Genomic DNA, 20,561 nt, shown 5'->3' with positions numbered 1-20,561 from the left:
TTCTCTAAGGCTATAAAACCCTGGGTGGCGGGGCGCCCGGGTAGCTCCGATAGTTAAGCATCCCACTTCGGCTCAGGTCATGACCTCTAGATTTGTGCTCTGTGCTGACAGCTCAGAGCCTGGAGCCTGCTTCGGATTCTGTGTCTCCCCGTCTCTCGGCCCCTCCCCTGCTCATGCTCTGTCTCTCTCTGTCTTTCAATAATAAATAAATGTTAAAAAAAAAAATTTTTTTTTTTAACCCTGAGTGGCGGTCTGGGATTCGAACCTGTATCTACGCTATTTAGCGACTTCCAGAGAGGTCCATCCACGGCGCTGTTTCGCCTCCGCGGGTCCTAGACTCCCCCGGCCTCTCGGCAACGTCCTACAATGGAAAACGTCCTTGGAAAACGCTGACAGAGCCTTTTGAGCCTCGGCCGCACCCGTCACCGGCGCAGCAGGCGGAAGTAGCGGGCAGTTGGCCGGAAGTGGAGCTGTGAGGTCCGGGTGTTGCTGGTGGAGTGGTGGTGGCGCGGGAGCTCGCGGGATCCAGGGTCTGGTGTTGCGGCGCCCGTGTTCACCAGGCTCAGGTGAGTGGCGGCGGCCGCGGATGAGGACTCGGCGGCCGCTCCCTGTCCACCTGGGCCTTGGCCGCCTCTCCCGTCCTGGGCGGCGCAGGGCCGGGCGCTTCCGGGCCCGGGCTGCGGACTCCTCTCGCAGGCCCGTTTAGGCAGAATGTCGGCGACCCCGCCACCCCGGAGTTCTGTGACCTTGGGCAATCGGTTCGTCTGAATCTTGACTTTTCCTCTGTGAGACGGAGATGATCACTGCCTGCCTCACAGGGCTGTTGTGGGAATCCAGTGAGGTGTTTTGCGGCACTTCGTTACCACACTTAACACGTGCACGCGACCCACTCAGGGATCTGGAGATGGGGTCTGTAGGTCTGGGATAAGGTTCGAGATGACGCATTCCTGACCAGCTTCCAGGTGAGGCTGATGCCGCTGGTCCGCAGGCCCCTACGGTATTTTGCTTAGTACCCGGGTCAACTTGAGCCTTCAGTAAATATCAATACAGTGTATATCCTGTCCCCGTTTGTAACAGACGGTTTCTAGTTGCACATACCTAAGGTCGTTATTGATGTCTTCCTCCCTTTTCTCTCCAGAGGTAAGAAAAATAATTGCCCTTTCTCTTTCCGTACAAATCATGACACAGCTCTTCTGTCCTGACTCAGGGAGCTTTGGGCCCTCTTTAAACCAGTTAAACTCTTCCACTTCCTCAGGTCATGCTTCATTGCCTACTCACTGTAAACCCTTGGACAGTGAGTGCTTCTTCCTATGGAGCTGGCAGCCAAGTGCTTTAGCACCAACGTGTCTGGTGTTCTGTGCTCTAGTCATTTGTTGCAGCTGGAATGTGAATTCCTATTTTCCGCCCTTGGCTCACACTTGGTGAGTAGTAAGAAAGCCGCTTTTCCAGAACTAGATTGTACAACTCACTGCTCTGAATGGCCTCAGGCAAGCTCTGGCTTGATTTCACTACTGCCTGGGAGATCAAAATGAAATATGGAGACTCAGCGTTGCATAATGCAGCAGAGAAGGTGAGGCCTTTGGGAGTTGTGCAGGTCTAGTTTATTTGACAGTATGGTTTTCTTCCCCATCTATTGCTTTAGCAATCCTTTAGCAGTTCCATTCACATGGGCTGAGAGGACCTGAGTGTCTGCTCTCTGTTGCTATACCCAGAGATTTTCTTTTCTTTTTTCTTTTCCTTCCTTCCTTCCTTCCTTCCTTCCTTCCTTCCTCTCTCTCTCTCTCTCTCTCTCTTTCTTTTTAGCTGAGGGAGAGAGAGAGAATCTCAAGCAGGCTCCATGCCCAATGCAGAGTCCAACACATGGGGCTCGATCTCACCACTGTGAGATCATGACCTGAGCTGACACCAGGAGTCAAACATTTTACCAACTGAACCACCACCCAGGTGCCCCACATACCCAGAGATTTTCTAAAGACAGAGTGTGTGGAATCCTTTAAGAGCAGTGGCTCTAACAGTCATCTGTGGGGCCTTGTCAGACTGTATCTACTCAGGCCCTTCTTGCCATTCTGTTAGAGGAATAGCAGAGTCTTAGAAGGGGAGGAAGGGCTATATAAACTTAAAAAAAAAAGTTTCACAGATAATTGTGGTGTGCTGTTTTCTCTGGTAAGAGTGGAAACTAGAATGAAGTGAAGGGGTTGGGCTGTTAGAATTGATTTTGGTTTGGCTTAACTCTGGGTGATACTTACATTGACCTAAACACCTTAGCACTGGTGTTTGACCTTTGTCGTGGCAGTAGTAGTAGATCCCTGTCTTGTAGGCTCTGCTCCAGTGTGGAAACTGAAGCACAGAAGAGTCTAGCCCAGTTAGCATTTGCATTAACAGCTAAGGATCCTTAGGTCAGTCACTAAGCCCTCACCAGAAGCATTAAACTTGGTAGACTCTTAACACCTAGAGGAAGTTAGTTTTCTGTTTTTTTTAATTCTCAGGGTTGCTCAACAAATTATTTGCTAAGACAAGATTAGAGTTTGAAGTATTCATTTATTTGTGGCAGTTTTACCAGGACATAGGAGGGTTATACCTTTCTAGCAAAAGGATGGAAATCAGAATTAAGAGAGGAGATCTAGTAACTGGTGAATTAAATATGCTGAGAGTGTTATATACTTAATCTACAGTTAGCATGGCTGTCTTCCACCGTCTGGCTCCCTTCCTCTAACTTCTGGACTGTAGTTTAAAATGAAGCTATTCGGCCTTGCTCAGACTTGTACCTGGAAGGTGGAAAGGTAAGATTCCTCACTCCTGTGAAATTACATCATTTAGGGTGGTTGGACAGTGCCAGGGGTCTCTGAGGCTCCTTTCTGGTTTATTAGGACCCCTAAAGAGAGGGGGAAGAGGATGTACATGTGGCACTTAAACTAGGAAAGGAGCTTTGTGCTGATGTCACATGTCTTTGAACCTCTAGAGAACGTGTCAGGCATTATTGATTGGGCATCTGTCTCATACCATTCCCTTTCCAGCTTTTTTCGGGATTCTCTGGGAGTCCTTAAGTAAGGAGGAGCTAACTCTCTCAGCTGTGCTTTCTCTGTGTAGGCAACACATCCAGACAGCCTCTCCTTTGCAGTGCCTTTTCTCCTCACTGTTTTTGCTTTATTGGTTCTGTATCTTCCGTGTGTTTCTTTCCCTTTCTTTCCCACAGCACTCAAGACCAGACTTCCAAAGTGATTATATTTCAGGCATGTATTTGTAGATATGGTGTCTATACAGTTACACTAAAACTTGCAAGGTGAAAAAGTAAGTAGCTACTGTTTGCCATTTGCAGTTGGCTCTTCATTCCTCTACGATCCTTTATTTTGTCATCATTTCTGTTACTGGGCATTCAGAAAGAAATTCGAGGGGCGCCTGGGTGGCTCAGTCAGTTAAGCTTCGGACTCTTGATTTCAGCTCAGGTCATGATCTCACGGTTCGTGGGTTCGAGCCCTGCATCAGGTTGTGCGCTGACCGTATGGAGCCTACTTGGAATTCTCTCTCTTTCTTTTTTTTTTTTTTTTTTGTCTCTCTTTTTTTTTTTTTCCTCTCTTTCTGACCCTCCCCGCTCGCTTGCTCTCTCTCAAAAATAAACAAACGCTTAAAAAGAAAACAGTAGTTCTATAGACAGTAGGAATTACTTGGGCTAGAAAAACTTTTCAACGTTTTCCTTGAAACTTAACGTTACTTTCTTTGAATACTGATTGTCTTGAAGAATACCTTAATTTCCTGTTAGTACATGCATTTTGCAGATTTAATTTTTGTCAGAGTTGTACATGATTTACACAGTCACATAGTTTGATGGACTTATAACACTAAATATTCCCTTTCTCCTTTTTTTTTTTTTATGGTGATCTGTGATCAGTGATTATGTCTTGCTGAAAGCTCAGATGATGCTTAGCAATTTTTAGCAATAAAGTATTTTATAATTAAGATAGGTGTGTTTTTTAGATATAATGCTATTGCACACTTGACAGACTGCAGTGTGGTGTAAACATAACTTTTCTGTGCACTGGAAAACCAGAAAATTCCTTTGACTCACTTTATTGTGACACTCGCTTTATTTCAGTAGTCTGGAACTGAATAGCACTATCTCAAGGTAACGCCTGTATTAGAGGTGAGAGGGGCTTTTGAGTTCACCCAGTTCAAACCCACCAGCTCCCTGGCATCTGGAAACCCTGTAGATTGGTCAGGGTCCTCCCCACTTCTTTGTCTGGAATTTGACTCTTCTTGGCTAGAGTACACCAGCAATGTGGGTTTGGAATCAGACGATCTTTGATGTCAAACCCCACTCCATCCCTTAGCTGTGTAACCGTCAGCAGGTTCCTTAACCTTGTGAAGTCTCCTTTTCCTCATCTACAACATGGAGACCATAAAACCTACGTTACAGAGAGGTTGTAAGGATTGGAACTATATGCAGGTAAAAAAACCTCATAGTAGGCTCGGCACAGAGGAGGCCCTAAGATAATTGTGGCTGTTGTTTTTTCCATCTTGGGACTTAACCTGTATTTTAGCATTTCAAAAAGAACCACATTAATTCAAAATGCAGACTCTCTATCACCGAAACAGAAATATTAATGTTCAAGGAAATGGCTCTTTTTTCATTTGAGGAGCATGCACAGTAATTTTATTCATTAAATACGCTTAGGTAGTATTAATTGAAGTAATTTAAATTATTTAATGTACTTTTATTTATTTATTTTTAAAAGTTTATTTAGGGGCGCCTGGGTGGCTCAGTCGGTTGGGCGTCCGACTTCGGCTCAGGTGCTGATCTCACAGTTTGTGGGTTTGAGCCCCGCATCAGGCTCTGTGCTGATAGCCTGGACTGCTTCGGATTCTGTGTCTCCTTCTTTCTCTGCCCCTCCCCCACTCACGCTTTGTCTCACTCTGTTTTTCAAAAATAAATAAATGTAAAAAAAAAAAATAAAAAAAAAACATTTATTTATTTTTGAGAGAGAGTGCGTGTTTGCAGGGGGAGGCAGAGAGACAGGGAGACAGAGAATCCCAAGCAGGCTCCATGCTGTCAGTGCAGAGCCACATGTGGGGCTTGAACTCATGAACCATGACATCATGACCTGAGCCAAAATTGAGAGTCAAGGGGCGCCTGGGTGGCTCAGTCGGTTAAGCGTCCGACTTCGGCTTAGGTCATGATCTCACAGTTCGTGGGTTTGAGCCCCGCGTCGGGCTCTGTGCTGACAGCTCAGAGCCTGGAGTCTGTTTCAGATTCTGTGTGTCCCTCTCTCTCTGCCCCTCCCCTGTTCACTCTGTCTCAAGAATAAACAAACAAAAAAAAAACAAACAAAATCGAGAGATGCTTACCCTACTGAACTACCAAGGTGTCGCTAATGTGTTTTAAAATTATATTGTTTGGGATGCCTGGGTCACTCAGTCGGGGAAGCATCCGACTTCAGCTCAGGTCATGATCTCACAGTTTGTGGGTTCAAACCCCATATCGGGCTCTGTGCTGACAGCTCGAAGCCTAGAGCCTGCTTTGGATTCTGTGTCTCCCCCTCTGTCTGTCCCTCCCCTGCTCATGCTCTGTCTCCCTGTCTGTCTGTCTCTCTCTCTCTCTCTCTCTCTCTCTCTCTCAAAAATAAACTTTAAAAAAACTTTTTTTTAATAAAAAATAATATTATATTATTTATCGGGATGCCTGGGAGGCTCAGTCGGTTGACTCTTGATTTCAGCTCAGGTCATGATCCCATGATCCATTGTGGGATGGAGCCCCGTAACAGGCTCTGTGCTGAATTTGGAATTCTGCTTGGAATTCTCTCTCCCTCTGCACCTCCCCCCTCTCCCCTTTCTAGGGCGTGTGCGCACTCACTCTCTCAAATAAAAATGAAATAAAAAAAATTATATTATTTATAAAGGTATTTGTTAAATTCATATACTCTTCTGTATTAACAGTTTCAATGCCAATAAAGAAGGAAAAGTTAATTTATCAAAGATATAATGGAAAGTATCCTCACAAAGAAGTTATATAGTTCCTTTCCTTTCATTTAAGTGTATTTTAGGTGATGGCACTCATTTGCGTTGTTTGTTCCAATGAGTATTTGTATGTGCATTTTCTCGTGTTGATGCTTGCCACACACTTATCCTGTAAGCCAGCCCCCTCCTTCTGGATGGACACTTGTATTGTTTTCAGTTTTTTGCTTTTTTTTTCTTAAACATTTTATTTTTAAGTAATCTACACGTAATGTGGGGCTTGAACTTACAACCCCAAGATTCAAATTGCACACTCTGCCGACTCAGCCAGCCAGGCACCCCGATTTTTTGCTTTAGAGTAGCACAGATATTTTGTTAAAAAAAAAAAAAAAAAAGTTTTGTTCCATCCCCCCCCCCCCCCCCCGCCCGGTTATTTCTTCCGAACTAGTTCCCAAGGTGTGATGAAGGTCTACAGATTTGAACAGTTGGTTGAGCATCCGACTCTTGATTTTGGCTCAGGTCATGATCCCAGGGTTGTGGGATTGAGCCCTGTATCAGGCTCTGCTCGGAGCATAGCACCTCCTTGAGATTCTCTGTCTCTGTCTCTCTCTCTCCATCTCCCCCTCTCCCTCTCTTAAAAAAACAAAAAACAGAGGGGTAGATTTGGGTTCCTGGACCATAGTTTGCTGACACCTGGTCTGTAACACCTGGACCCATAGATTGAAACTTGGTAGACGGAATGGTCCACAAGGTCATAGTAAAGATGTAAACGTATAAAGATTTCATGTAAAAGAATTCTCCTCTGGTTCACAAAGAAAGTAAAGCATACATTCCTACCATCCACAGAAGCCTGTGTAGCTCACAAAGCCACTGGCCTGCCCTGTGGTCACCTGGTTCTCATGCTATGGGCTCTGGAAGGAAGAAGAGGTTGACAGGGGAGTTGGGCAGGTATTTCAGAAAGTCACCCTTGCGCCCTTAGAACCCGCAGGGGATTCTGTGCAGCAACAACCCTGTCAAGTCCACATCTTGGCAGCTCAGGGCTCACTGGGTTTTGCTTGTCAGGCGTTGGCATTTATCAAGTGGGAGGAAAGCTAAAAGCCTTTAGAGAAAGCAAGAGTATAGCAGAGTCTGTTTCGTAGGCTCTCCTGGTTTCTACCATGGGGGAAAGTGGGACCTGCACTGCTAGAGGCAAGATTTCAGCACCTGACTCCCTGGCAGCATTGCTAATCAGCTGCCTCCAGAGGAAAGCTGTGCTGCTCCCCTTCCACGTCAGCGGGGCAGGCGTGTGAGTTGGTGTTTCCTGAACCGTGAGCCCAGCTTTGAGATGCTTTTTGCTTCCCACCCATGAATTGACAGCAGAGCTTCAGGCTGCTGCCTTCTGCCACCAAAATGAGTTTTTGAGTATATGTCCTAAATGCGTGCCTCTCTGCGATAGTGGTTCAAAGTCTGTGATAAGTCGCCTGGACAGGAGAATAGGCATCTTCTGGCAGGTGCAGGAGCAGCATTAGAAAACAGTTGAGTAAGGTGTGGGAAATGAGCATTAGAAAACTATTCTGTAGTCAAAAGTTTCATGCTTAGGAACAAGGAGGGTTATTGTGGGTATAATGAATTAAACTTTACATCAGGTCCCGCTTTTTACTTTTGGTGTTAGCGCAACAGCTTTAACCAACTTTCTTATTCTCCCAAGTGGGCCCTTTATGCATTGATATCAAGGAGAAGCAGTTTGTAGCCTTGATGTATGCTGTCTTGTCATTTGGGCATTCACTAGCATTGAACTTACTTGAGTGGACAGCAATGTAGTTTAATCCATTTCTTATAATGTATAAATTTTGGTATTGTGATAGGTGGAAGCCACTTATTCTTCATCTACCCTTTTTTCAGTATCTGGCACCACCAATTCTGGCCCAGTCATTTGTGACCCATGGCTCTTGCGATATGCCGAAGATTTCCAGGTAGTTTCTGTGGAACGCCTCCCTGTCCAGCTCTAATCAAGCACCATGTAAACAAGAAATTGCCTGGACAAACCTGTAAGGACTGTGTTCTGACTGCCAAAACGATCAGTACTGACACCAGAACAACAGCCACTCTCAAGTTGTTAAAACCTTTAGGATATCGAGCGTTTTGCAGTCCTTTTGCCTACAGCACAGCCCGAAGTGTGACATATTGGAATGTGGGAAGCTACACACAGCCGAGGGGACAGGAGCCTCCAGAACACAGCGGCTTCTGCCATCCTGCCAAAAAAGTTGAGAACATTCATAGCATTTCCTCCTCTCAGAGGATCCTGACAACCAGCAGTGCCTTCCCAGGTTTGGAATTCAGCAGGACTTCTGCCTCTAAGGCCAGCACGTTGAAGCCGGGCTCACACAGGGCTGCGGGAGTTGAAGAAGATATAGAAATTTTTGATTCCTTTGAAGACCCCCGAGGTTTCCTACAGCTAAGACCAGAGTACCAGCTTCACAGCTATAACAGATCTGAGACTTGCCAGCCCCTGTCTGTTTCGGAAGGTGAATTAATTTTGCACAAAGTCACAGTTCATCAAGATAATCTCCAGCCTCAAGTCATTGCTGATTATTTCTGTAAGCTGAGCTCTTTGCCTGCAGAGCAGCATCCTGTTTTGCTGTCCAGCACCAGCTTTGCTTTGCTCTGCCAGCTGAGTGTGAAAAACATACAGTTCTTTGATGTCCCGGAGTTGATCAGTATTTTGAAGGCCTTTGTCAGTTTGGGAATCCCTCACTCCCATTCAGTGCTAGGTGTGTATGAAATCAGATTTTGCAGTAAGGTGTGGGAGATGAGTCTGGATCAACTTCTCTTGGTGGCTGATCTCTGGCGAAACTTGGGTCGCAGAGTACCTCGGTTTTTAAAAATCTTTTTTAGTTATCTTAATCTGCACTGGAAAGACCTATCCTTGTCCCAGCTGATTCACTTAATTTATATTATAGGTGAAAGTCGTCAGGCACCCCAAGACCTAATGCAAAAACTGGAATCATTGATTCTCAAGTACATAGATTTGATCAACTTAGAGGAGGTTGGTACAATCTGTTTGGGGTTCTTTAAATCAAGTAGTAATCTCTCTGAATACGTCATGCGGAGAATTGGAGACTTGGCTTGTGCTGACATGCAGCATCTGAGCAGTTATGCCTTAGTGAATATTCTTAAGATGTTCCGTTTCACTCACGTGGATCACGGAAATTTCATGAAGCAATTTGGCCAGATTGCTCCTCAGCGAATTCCTTTTCTAGGAGTTCAGGGTGTCATGCACCTGACTCTTGCTTGCTCAGCCTTACGCATCCTGGATGAAGGGATAATGAATGCTGTGGCTGCTTCTTTGCCTCCAAGGGTGGCATATTGCCGAAGTAAAGATGTTGCCAAGATTCTGTGGTCATTTGGAACTCTGAATTATAAGCCACCCAATACAGAAGAGTTTTATTCTAGCCTGATAAATGAGATTCACAGAAAGATGCCTGAGTTCAGTCGATATCCAGAACACCTGCTCACCTGCCTGCTGGGCCTGGCATTCTCTGAGTACTTTCCATTAGAGCTCATCAATTTTGCTTTGAGTCCAGGGTTCGTCAAGTTAGCTCAGGAGAGAAGTAAGTTTGAACTCACTAAGGAGCTATATACTCTTGATGGTACCGTTGGCATCGAGTGTCTAGATTACAGAGGCAATCGTCTTAGTGCTCACCTTCAGCAAGAGGGGTCGGAAATGCTGTGGAATTTAGCAAGGAAGGATATGTGCTCAAAGCCTGAATTCCTGGAAGCTCTCTTTTTACTAGAGAACATGTTGGGTGGGCCCCAGTACATCAAACACCATATGATTTTGCCACATACCCGATCTTCTGACTTAGAGGTCCAGCTTGATGTTAACATGAAGCCATTACCCTTCAACAAAGAAGCCATACCAATTAAGGATGAAGCCAAATTAAGGCTTAAGCATGTGGGAGTCAGCATTACAGATGATTTGATGAATCAGCTACTAAAAGGGAAATCAAGAGAATGTTTCCAGGGAGAGATTGCATCAGAGACTGAACAGCGGGAAAGGGAATTAGAGAACGCACCTATACCTTTGGGGACCTCCCTTTGCAATGTGGCAGACAGATTGGGGGCTATGGAGATGGCTGGCCCTTGTCCCCCAGCTTGCACGCAGGCCCCACAAGTGAAGCTGGCTATTCAGTTGACAAATAAAAACCAATACTGCTATGGTTCCAGGGATCTGCTCGGACTGCACAATATGAAGAGGCGGCAGCTGAATCGGCTTGGGTACCGTGTAGTAGAGGTATCCCACTGGGAATGGCTCCCACTATTGAAACGAACTCGCTTAGAAAAGCTGATGTTCCTCCATGAGAAAGTGTTCACCTCTGCTCTCTGAAGGGCTTTCAGGGACATTGTTACTCATAAAGGCTATCGAGGTGTACTATGCAAGGTGTTGGGAAACAGTTACAAAAGCCAGCATGTAGGTTTGGTAATAAAATCATCTGTTGAAGAGACTTAGTTGTGCTCTTGTCAATGGCAGAGTGAAGTTTGTGTGTTACATGAATTAATTGTAACCTGGCCCCATTGTACAAGTTGTTGCTAATTTGTGCAGGTAACTAATAAACATCGTGAATTCCCTATTTTCGAGTAAGTCCTGTCTTATTTTTCTTCCTCTGTTTACTGGCCTTATCTCATGATTATTTTGAATTTGTAAGATAAAAGGGTAGTCAGACATTGTCAAAGCTAATTTTTTAAAAATGGTTTTCATATACTTTATTTTAAAATAAGAATCTTTTGGGGTGCCTGGGTAGCTCAGTCGGTTAAGCATTCGACTTCGACTCAGGTCATGATCTCACAGTTCGTGAGTTTAAAGCTCCATGTCGGGCTCTGTGCTGACAGCTCAGAGCCTGGAGCCTGTTTCAGATTCTGTGTCTCCTCTCTCTGCCCCTCCCCTGCTTGTGTTCTCTCTCAAAAGTAAAAAGTAAATAAATAAACATTTAAAAAAATAAAGGATCTTTTACAGCTTAATTTACATTTCAAGATCCCCCCCCCCCCCAACCAGCCATGTTCTCTTCACACCCTTTAAAATTAAAGTCTCATTCTCCTTTAGATTTGGTTGGTTGTCCTTAGTTGCTGGTTCTTCCTGTTTTAAACAGCAAGGATTAATGTCATTATCTTAGCTTAATTAATGTCATTCTCTTAGCCCCCCTTCTTCTGCATTTCTACTTCTCTTGAATAAGTTCTCCCTCTCCCCACCCTTCCTCTGGGATATTGTCTCTCTAAAATTGGACTTAGAAGAGTAGAATTAAATGACTGCCTGTTGGGCCATTGATTCCCAAATCTGATGACCGGGTAGAACGTGTTCATGACAAGTAACTCAGACAAGAAGGAAATGCATTGCCTCCCATGAGGTGGGCTTCAGGTTTGGTTGCATTAGAGTTGCAAGCATAAAGAGATTGTATACATAGACTCTATATATTTGTATGCAACTTAATACAAGTAACCTTTGTAAACATTTGGGATCTGTGAGAATTTTAAAAAGGATCCCTGCCCCCATTATTTAGGCCTCCTCTCAAAGCCCGCTTCCCTGCCTGTGCTAAAACAGTACTCCCAGTGGCTTGTGTTTGTGCTCTGTCATCTTCAGTTTCATTTTCCTCACCGCACTCAGCATCAGAAACTATTATTTATCTGTTTACTTATTACTTTCCCTGTTGGAAGGTGGCCCTTTGAGTTAACTTTGTCTAGTTAACTAGTTAATTTGTCTCCGGTGCCTTGAATGGGTCCTGGCACAGAGATGATAATGTTTAGTGAGTATGGTGTGGGAATTTAGAGTGGCTGGGCTTTGCTGGAGAGTTGGGGTGGAAAGAAGGCAGAGGGTGAGGCTAGAGAGGTAGAGCAGATCTGGGTCACAACTGACGGCATTACTAAAAAGCCTAAGTCTGTAGGGACTGGATTTTTTTTTTTAAAGGAGTTTTAAGTCAGCATAATTGGGCAGATTCATGTTGTAGAACGGTTAGGTTAAAATAATAGAACTAGATTGAGGGTGGGGGTGCATGAGATATATCAGAATATTTCACAAATGTGTGCAACAGCTCAGGTGAGAGATAATGAGGGCCAGAACTATGGAATGGCAAGTCTGAGTTTCAGAGATGTTTGGAAGGGGAAAAAGGCAAGACTTGCTAATTGGGTGGATTAGGGGATGATGATTTTGGTGCCTACATTGATACGGAGTCCTCAACTAAAATTGGAACCAAAGCAGGAAAGGTGTTTGGTTAGAGGGTTAATCTGTGCTGGTCATGCTAAGATGAGCCTCCAGGCAGAAATCTCCAGGCTGGGGTCTCAAATGGGGATGAGGACAGGTGGCTGTCAGAACCACAAGTGAGTGAAGTTGCCTGGGACAGGCGGGAGGGAGGTTATTGTGGGTTGGGGAGCAGGGGAGAGAAGATAACCAAGAATAGAATACCAGCATTCTGGTATTCTGGTAGGGAGGGCCAAGTAAAGGGGACCCAGTGGTAAAGACAACAAAAGAAGATATAATTAGACTTCAGGGAAAATGGTAGCATAGAAGTTTGTCAAGGGTCCCCAAACCACCCTCACTAGAAGGATTCACGGAACTCAGGAAAGCTGTTACATGTACAGTTACAGTTTAATTACAATGAAAGGCTACAGATTGAAATCAGCAAAGGAAAAAGGCACATAGTGTGGAATCTGGGAGAGACCAGGCACAAGCTTCTGGTTGTCCACTTCCGGTGGAGTCATGTGGACAGCTCTTAATTTCATCCCAGCAATGATGCCAATATTTACCAATACTGCCGACCAGGGAAGCTCACCTGAGCCTGCGCAGGGTTTTTATTGAGGGGGGTCTGCTGCAAGTTAAAGTACATGTAAGTAGTTAAACAATTGCACTGGGTACCCACGTGGCTGACCTCATTTGGTCCCCATCCCTCTCAGAGGGCCAACGGATAAAGCATGGCCCAAGGCCCCCACTATTGGTATAAACTGTCTGGTGTGGCCCAAGGTCTCAGGTGTATGCAGACAGTCTTAACATGAAGGATGTTCAAAGAGTTTAGAGATTGTCCCTAAGGAGCTGGTGAAGGGCCAGTTTTTTTGGAATGTGCAGGATTTGAACAGACCAAACCTGCTGAGTTAAACTTTTGCTGCACAGAAGCTAATGGGAAAGGAGAATATTGCAAAAAGGAGACGATTTGCACCATGTCAGTTGCTGGGGAGAGAGCAGTTAAGGCAAGAACCAGAAATCTCCAGTAAATTTGGCAACTTGGACATCACTGATGGCATTAACAATAGCAGTTTGAGTTGGATTGTTAGGGCAAAAGCCAGACACTCCTGTTGAATAATGTGAGTTAAGGAATGGGTTGCAAATGCTGACACAATTCCTTGAGAACTTTTGAAGAGAAGGGGAACCTTGAGCAGGATGCAGAGTGAGACTAGGATCGCCAGATGAAACACAGAATGCCTAGTTAAGTTTGAATTTCAGATAAGTAACGGATAATGTTTTGTGGTAAAATACAGATAAAATTGGCCATTTTGTAGAAAAGTGCGTCATTCAGTGACAGTGCATTGATGGTGTCGTGCAACCAATCACCACTGTCTAGTTCAAGAACATTTTTGCACCCCAAAAGAAAACTCCATACCCATTAAGCAGTGATTCCACATACGCCCCCCCCCCCACACCCACCGCACCCCAGCCCCCACCCCAGACCCTGTCAATTACTAGTCTGCTTTCTGTCTCTGTGGATATGCCTATTTTGGATATTTCCAAAAAGTGGAATTATATAATATGTAACCTCTTGTGTGTGACTTCCTTTACTTAGTGTAATATTACCAAGATTTATCCATGTTATGGTATGTACCAGTACTTCATTACTTACAGCTGAATAACAGTGCGTTGTGTGGGCATACCCTGTCTTATCCATTTATCAGTTGATTGACACTGGGTTTTTCTACTTTTTGGCTATTGTGAATAGTGCCGCTGTAAACATTTATGTGCATGTTTTACTTGAATACCTGTTTTCAGTACTTTGGGTATATACCTAGGAGTGAAATTGCTGAGTTATATGTTAGTTCTATATTTAACTTATTGAGGAACTACCAGACTTTTCCACAGTGGCTATACCATTTTACATTTTTAGCAGCAAGGTATTAGGGTTCCACTTTCTCCACATCTTTGCTAACACTTGTTATTTTCTGTGTTTTCTTTTTTTTTTTTTCTTTTTTCTTTTATTTTTGAGAGACCGAGTATGAGTGGGGAGGGGCAGAGAGAAAGGGAGACACAATCAGAAGCAGGCTCTAGGCTCTGAGCTGTCAGCACAGAGCCCGACGCGGGCTCAAACCCACGAGCTGCAAACCCACCTGAGCTGAAATCAGAGGCCCAACCAACTGAGCTATCCATGCACGCATGTGTTTTATTTTTTAATAGCCATTCTAGTGAGTGTGGAGTGGTATGTCATTGTGGCTTTGATTTGTATTTCCCTAGTGACTAATGGTGCTTATCATCTTTCCCTCCCTTCCTTCCTTCCTTCCTTCCTTCCTTCCTTCCTTCCTTCCTGTCTTTCTCCATGCCCAGTGTGGGGCTTGAATTCACGACCTTGTGGTCAGGAGTCACACACTCTACTGTCTGAGCCAGCTAGGTGCCCCTAGCATCTTTCAATCTTACCAATACCGAGTCTCTAGTCCATGAACAGAGATGGCTTTCTATTTATTTAGGTCTTCTTTAATTTCTTTCAGTAACATTTTACAGTTTTCAGTGTAGAAGTCTTGTACCTCCTTAGTTACATTTATTCCTAAGCATTTTATTCTTTTTAGTGCTATTGTAAATGGAATTTTTGTCTGTATATCTTTATGAATTACTCATTGCTAGTGTTTAGAAATATGGATGATTTATCCTGCATTTTTGCCTAATTATTTTATTAGCTATAAGAGTTTTTGTGTGTGTGTTGATTCTTTAGGATTTTCTACGTACAGGATCATATAATCTTTGGATAGAGAAAGTTTTGCTTTTTTCTTTCTACTTTCCACCTTTTTATTTTTCTTGCCTACTAGTGAGAGCTTCTTGTATGAAATTGAATAGAATTGTTTCTGAGCTTATGGGGAATTCTTTAAGTCTTTCACCGTGGAATATATCAGCTGTGAGTTTTTCATGAATGCCCTTTATTATGTTAAGGAAGTTCCTTTCTGAGTTTGCTGAATGTGCAATAAAGAATTTTTTAGCGTAGGTCACAATAATACATAGGACATTCTTATACTAAAAGAAAATAATCCATTGTTTATCTGTTTTCAGATTTAAGTGGATACTTTTTATTTGCTAAATTGCAACACTGAGAAAAATACAGCACCAAGGCAAGTTTTGTTTTGTTTTAATGTTTATTTATTTTTGAGAGAGTGTGAGCCAAGGAGGGGCAGAAGATCCAAAGTGGGCTTTGCACTGAGAGCAGTGAGCCCAATGTGGGACTCGAACTCACCAAACATGAGATCATGACTTGAGCTGAAGTTGAACGCTCAACCTGCTGAGCCTCAGCAAGGTTTTTTGAGGGGACTGTTGAGGGCAGAAGAAACTTGAATGTTGCTTACCTGTTGAGGAAAGGTCCAGTAGTCAGAGATAAGCTGAGGATTCAGGAGAGAGGCAAGAACAGATGGAATAAGGTTCAAGGGTGAGGTTTGTAAATGAAGAGCATAGCTGCTTCAGCTGGGTTTCCATAGAATTTTGGAATTCTATGCTATTCACTGCTATTAAGGTGATGAGTACGTGGTATAAGAATCTTTGGTTCATGTCCTTGTTTTGAGACTGTGAGTCTCTTAAGAGACCCATCTGTGCCTTGTTTTGAGCCTATGCGTTTCTTAAGAGTAAAAGTTGTATCTACCTGTGCCTAGCAGTATGCCTTGCACATATTAAGCCCTTGAAGGGCGAATGGGCTCCAAGCACCTAAGATTGCAAGCTGCAAACTTCTGGGTGCACACCTGTGTTCTGGTTGGTCTTCTGTGCACCTCTCATTGGTGGATGACTGTGTGGGATGTGCGGGGACAGCTGTCTTTCATTATAACCAGCTCTAAGAAAAATGCACACAAGTCACATTTTTTTTCATGGATGGACAAGTAACTCAATTTAGAAATTATAAGAAGTATTGTACTTCTGTAAAAGCTGAAGTGCCCAATTTGTAAAATTGCTCAGTGCATTGGTATTCCACCCACTCTATGAGGTTAAATGCTTTTCTCTTATTTGACAGGTAATCTTTTCTTCTTTTTTTCCCTCTGTAACCTGTTTGAGCCTAGTCTTTAAAATATGTCTATCTGCCAGAATTACTTTCCATTACGTTTTTGTGAGACTCAAAAATCCGGTTGTATAACTCAGCTATGGCACTTTTTAGGCCAAAGGAAGATGGATGCTAAGGTGTTCAGAAAGTGTCATGGTCACCTTATTCTCTTCTGAATCATGCCTCCACACTTGCCTACCCCCCTGTTCTGAGTCCTCAACCACAAAAAGGTTTACTTAGCTGCTTCAAGCTCCAAGGAAGCACAGATTGAAACCTTCCAGATAGGATGACCAACTGGTTCCACTTTGGGACCTGGGACTTTTCTGGTGCTAGCACAGAAAGTTCTGCATTGGAAAAGCCCTTAGTCCAAGATAGACTGCATGGTTGATCACCCTACCTTTGGATCCCTTCCCAGCCCTTCCCTTTCCCTTTCTCTTATTCAGCCTGCATCCTGGGCAGCAGAGGAGAAAGGTCTGTCTCCACCTGGTCATCCAGTTCTATAGGGACTCTAAGCTACAAGAAATACCCTGAACATTGCATCTAGAGCCTCGGTCCTCTCGGATATCTTCCTGTACCCCAGGAACCCAGTGCAATTGTTTAACTTACATGTACTTTAAACACACAAAAGGGAAAATAGAGTAGCCCACCACTCTAATCTGTTGCATATTTTAAATTTCTGCATGGCCACCATTACCTCCCAAATTATTCGTGTGTACATATTCCTAAATACAGATTTTTAACAAATGTGTGATCATAATACTTCTGTTTTGTGTCTCTAAAATTTTATATATAGTTTTGTAATTTTTCTTCATAGACAGTATTTATCATTTTAGTGGCAGGTACACCAAGAATAAACGTGTCACTCAAATATGTCTTACGGTGTGGGTAGTGGGATTCACTGGACTTTTCACTTGACCCTAGAAACCCATTTTTGGTCTTAGATCTGGGTAAAGAATTTTAAGACTTCCATAGTAATAGAGATTTGGGTTTAGGGGCACCTAAATCCTGGCTCGCTCAGTAGGGAGAGCATGCAACTCTTGATCTTGGGATTGTAAATTCGAGCCCCACATTGGGTGTAGAGATTACTTGAAAGTAAAATTTTCAGGGGCGCCTGGGTGGCTCAGTCGGTTGCAAGCCTGACTTTGATTTCAGCTCGGGTTGTGGGATCGAGCCCTGCGTCGGATTCTGCTCTGAGTGTGGAGCCTGCGTAAGATTCTCTCTCTTTCCTCCTCTCTCCCTCTCCCCAGCTTGTGTTCTCTCTAAAATAATAATAATAAGAAAATAAAATCTGTAAGATAAAAGGCTTCTTAGAGGAGTGTACCAGGGATTCTTGTGATGGAACCTTTGTCTTGACTGTGGTGGTGATTACACAAATCCATACATGCGATAATATTGCATAGAACTGAATACACAGGCAAAATGCATGAGTGCATGTAAACTGGGGAAATTGAATAAGATCACAGATTGTGTCATTGCCAGCTTCCTGGTTGGGATGCTGTGCTGTAGCTATGCAAGATGTTACCATTAGGGAAAACTGGTTAAAGGGTACATGGAATCTCCGTATTGTTTCTTACAGCTGCACTTGAATCTGCAATGATCTTAAAATAAAAAGTTTAATTAAAATCTCTGAAAAGAAAAGATTTCTTTGGGGTGCCTGACTGGCTCAGTGGGTGGAGAATGCAACTCTTAATCTCAGGGTCATGAGTTTGAGCCCCATGTTTGGGAGTAGTTTACTTAAAGAAAAAAAAAAAGACTTCTTTGGAGGGTAGCTTTGAAATCCTTGTAAGATTGTAATATGTTATACGTAGTTCAGTGTACTCCTTCCTCCTCTTTAAGAATACCCCTCCCTCAAAAAAAAAAAAAAATGGTAACAATAAAGGAAGAAAATGCCCAGGGAGGGAGAAACTAAGATTCCTAGTTTATTTCTAAGTAGTTTGTACTTTGATACTCATCTTTGATGCCTTCAGGAAGCCATTTGCAAAGATAGCCCCTGAGGTAGTACACAGAGGGAGCTGGAACCCCTTGAAGGGTGAATTGCCTCTAAGTGCTTCGGAATTGCTTTGTCATCTAGGAGGTTAATGGCAGGCTTTTCATTAGTGTCAGTTCTTTCCCAGGTTGTAAGCCTTCTGTGACTTCCCTCTGGCCGGTAGCTTTCAAACTTTTTTTTACTGCAGAACTTAGTAAGAAATGTCTTTTATATCAAAACCCAGACTAATAGGGGTGACTGGCTGGCTCAGTCAGTAGAGCATGTGACTCTTGATTTTGGGGTCGTGAGCTCAGGCTCCGCGTGGTGTATAGAGATTACTTAAGGAAGAAACCCAGATTGATAGAAATACAGTTTCAATTATATATCTGAAACAAGTTTCATAAAACACTGCCCGCCTTCATGTATGATACACTCTGACTCTATTCTACTGAATTTTTTAAAATTCTGGCTGTGTCTCAGTAATGTGAGTTCTTGATTCTTCATCTGCAATTTGGGGGAAAAAACACTGCCTCAGACCACCAAGTAAAGTAGTCTAAAGCCCGTTAGCGTCACATTCAAAGCCCTGCCCATCTCAGTGCACCTGCCTCTCCAGCCCTGCCTCCTCTTCCCCTTCTAGCTGAGCGGCATATTCCACATTTTCTAAACCAGTCTCACAGTCCCATCTCTATGCCTTTGCTGCTACAGGTCCCTCTCCCTAGTGTCCTTCCCCTGTTGTTCCAGTTCTTACCTCCTGGCTCCCATAGTCCAGCACATGTTGTCCAATGTACGATTAGTATGTAGCATCTGTCCCATCTCAGAGTTGTCATGAGGTCAGGCATGTGTCTTAGCTGTCTCCAATTCAGACATTACTTCTGTGAATTCTTCCCTGAATTCTGGGTATACTTTTGGCCAGTATTCTTACTTTTTTTTCATCAAAAGCCACAATAAGAAATTTTATATTGGATCTAGTATATAATTTGTTATATGTATTTGTATAAAACTGAAGCGAAGTTTCACGAAGGTAGGGGTGCCAGGCTGGCCCAGTTGGTGGAGCGTGCAACTCTTGATCTTGGGGTTGTGAGTTCAAGCCCTACTTTGGGTATAGAGATTAGTTAAAAATCTTAAAGTTTCATGAGGGGCACCTGGGTGGCTTAGGTCATGATCCTGTGGTTTGTGGGTTTGAGCCCTGAGTTGGGATCTGCTCTGCTTGGGATTCATTTTCTCTCTCTCTCTCTCTCTCTCTCTCTGTCTCCCCTTCTTCCCCCTCTGCTGCTACCTCTCTCTCTCTCTCTCTCAGAAATAAACATTTAAAAAAAAGTTTCATGAAATAATTTCCATATTATGTGCACTTTGATATCTTATATTCTCTTTCAGTTAATATTTCTTTCCTTCAACCCATAACTTGATTTCAAAACCACAAACTGAAAAACATTCACTTAGACCATCCTTCCTACTCTGAATGTCATTTGCAGAGAGCTCTGTTATAGACTCTTACATTCCACAATCACTGTTGGAAGGAGGTCCATCGTGCCTCAAGACTTGAGGACAGGACCATTTCGTTTATTTTTTCTTTTCCTTCTCTTCTTTCATTTCCTTTCACAAGACTTGTAGAGAATATTTATTGCAGTATTTTTTCATAGTGAAAAATTACAAACAACATAGGTAATAGAGCAATGGAGAAGCAAGCTGTTTTAGTCGTGCAGTTGAATGCTGTGAGTAAACTAGAAATCCACATTTGAGCATGGAAAACCTTGGATGAATCATGCCGAATGGAAAGCCAGTCGTGACATGGTGTGCCTGTTATAATACCCTTAAGGTACGGTAAAAATATACAAGACTACTGCATACCAATGCTGATTTGAATGAGAGACACCGAACTTCAGATAGAGCTTATCTCTTGATAAAAAAAAGGAGAGGAAATAGGATTAGTGGTGGCTTTTGTTTGTATCTTTTTTTTTTTTTTTTTTAAGAGAGAGCTGTGGAAAGTGCAAGCTCCAGTGGGGTAGGGGCAGAGGGAGAGAAAGAATCTTTAAGCAGGTTCCATAATCAGTGCAGAGCCTGATGCAGACTTGGCCATGAGACCATGACCTGAGCCTAAATCAAGAGTTGGATGCTCAATAGGGGTGTCTGGGTGGCTCAGTCGGTTGAGCGTCCAACTTCAGCTCAGGTCATGATCTCACAGTTTGTGGGTTTGAGCCCCACGTTGGGCTCTATGCTGACAGCTCAGAGCCTGGAGCCTGCTTCGGATTCTGTGTCTCCCTCTCTCTGCCCCTCCCCAGCTTGCACTCTGTCTCTCTCTCTCTCAAAAATAAACAAACATTTTAAACAATTTAAAAAAAAAGAGTTGGACGCTCAACCAACTGAGCCACCCAGGCACCTCTGTATCTTTCCAAGTTTGTTCTTAACACTGA

The 20,561-nt window shown here is 43.5% G+C and overlaps 2 protein-coding genes across 8 annotated transcripts in view; both read left to right on the top strand.

Annotated features, from left to right (window-relative positions):
- The first annotated feature begins 482 nt into the window (after positions 1–482).
- Positions 483–10,556, top strand: FASTKD5 (FAST kinase domains 5). 5 transcript variants are annotated; one of them, XM_047068271.1, is made up of 2 exons: positions 483–566; positions 7,828–10,556. In XM_047068271.1, the coding sequence occupies exon 2, from the start codon at positions 7,868–7,870 to the stop codon at positions 10,310–10,312; it is 2,445 nt and encodes an 814-aa protein (XP_046924227.1). In that variant the 5' UTR covers positions 483–566; positions 7,828–7,867; the 3' UTR covers positions 10,313–10,556. The 5 variants fall into 5 exon arrangements, with proteins under 5 accessions (XP_046924227.1, XP_046924231.1, XP_046924229.1 ...); XM_047068275.1 differs by lacking the exon at positions 483–566 and adding an exon at positions 787–962; XM_047068273.1 differs by lacking the exon at positions 483–566 and adding an exon at positions 1,343–1,421.
- The window catches only part of UBOX5 (U-box domain containing 5), a 37,245-nt gene continuing 17,171 nt past the window's right edge, over positions 488–20,561 (top strand). For 2 of the 3 annotated variants that reach the window (XM_047068276.1, XM_047068279.1), the window contains exon 1: positions 488–566. The gene's annotated coding sequence lies outside the window, so the exon portion shown is untranslated. Of the gene's footprint in view, positions 567–2,718; positions 2,781–20,561 lie in introns of those variants that run through there. The other variant, XM_047068277.1, reaches the window with a different exon arrangement.

The sequence above is a fragment of the Lynx rufus genome, unplaced genomic scaffold (assembly GCF_022079265.1).
Source record: "Lynx rufus isolate CCGP_SWC_20201006 ecotype Redwood Valley unplaced genomic scaffold, mLynRuf1.p SCAF_8, whole genome shotgun sequence".
NCBI classification, from domain to species: Eukaryota; Metazoa; Chordata; class Mammalia; order Carnivora; family Felidae; genus Lynx; species Lynx rufus.
The sequence above is the reverse complement of the archived record's forward strand: the minus strand, read 5'-3'. Positions and strand labels throughout refer to the sequence as shown.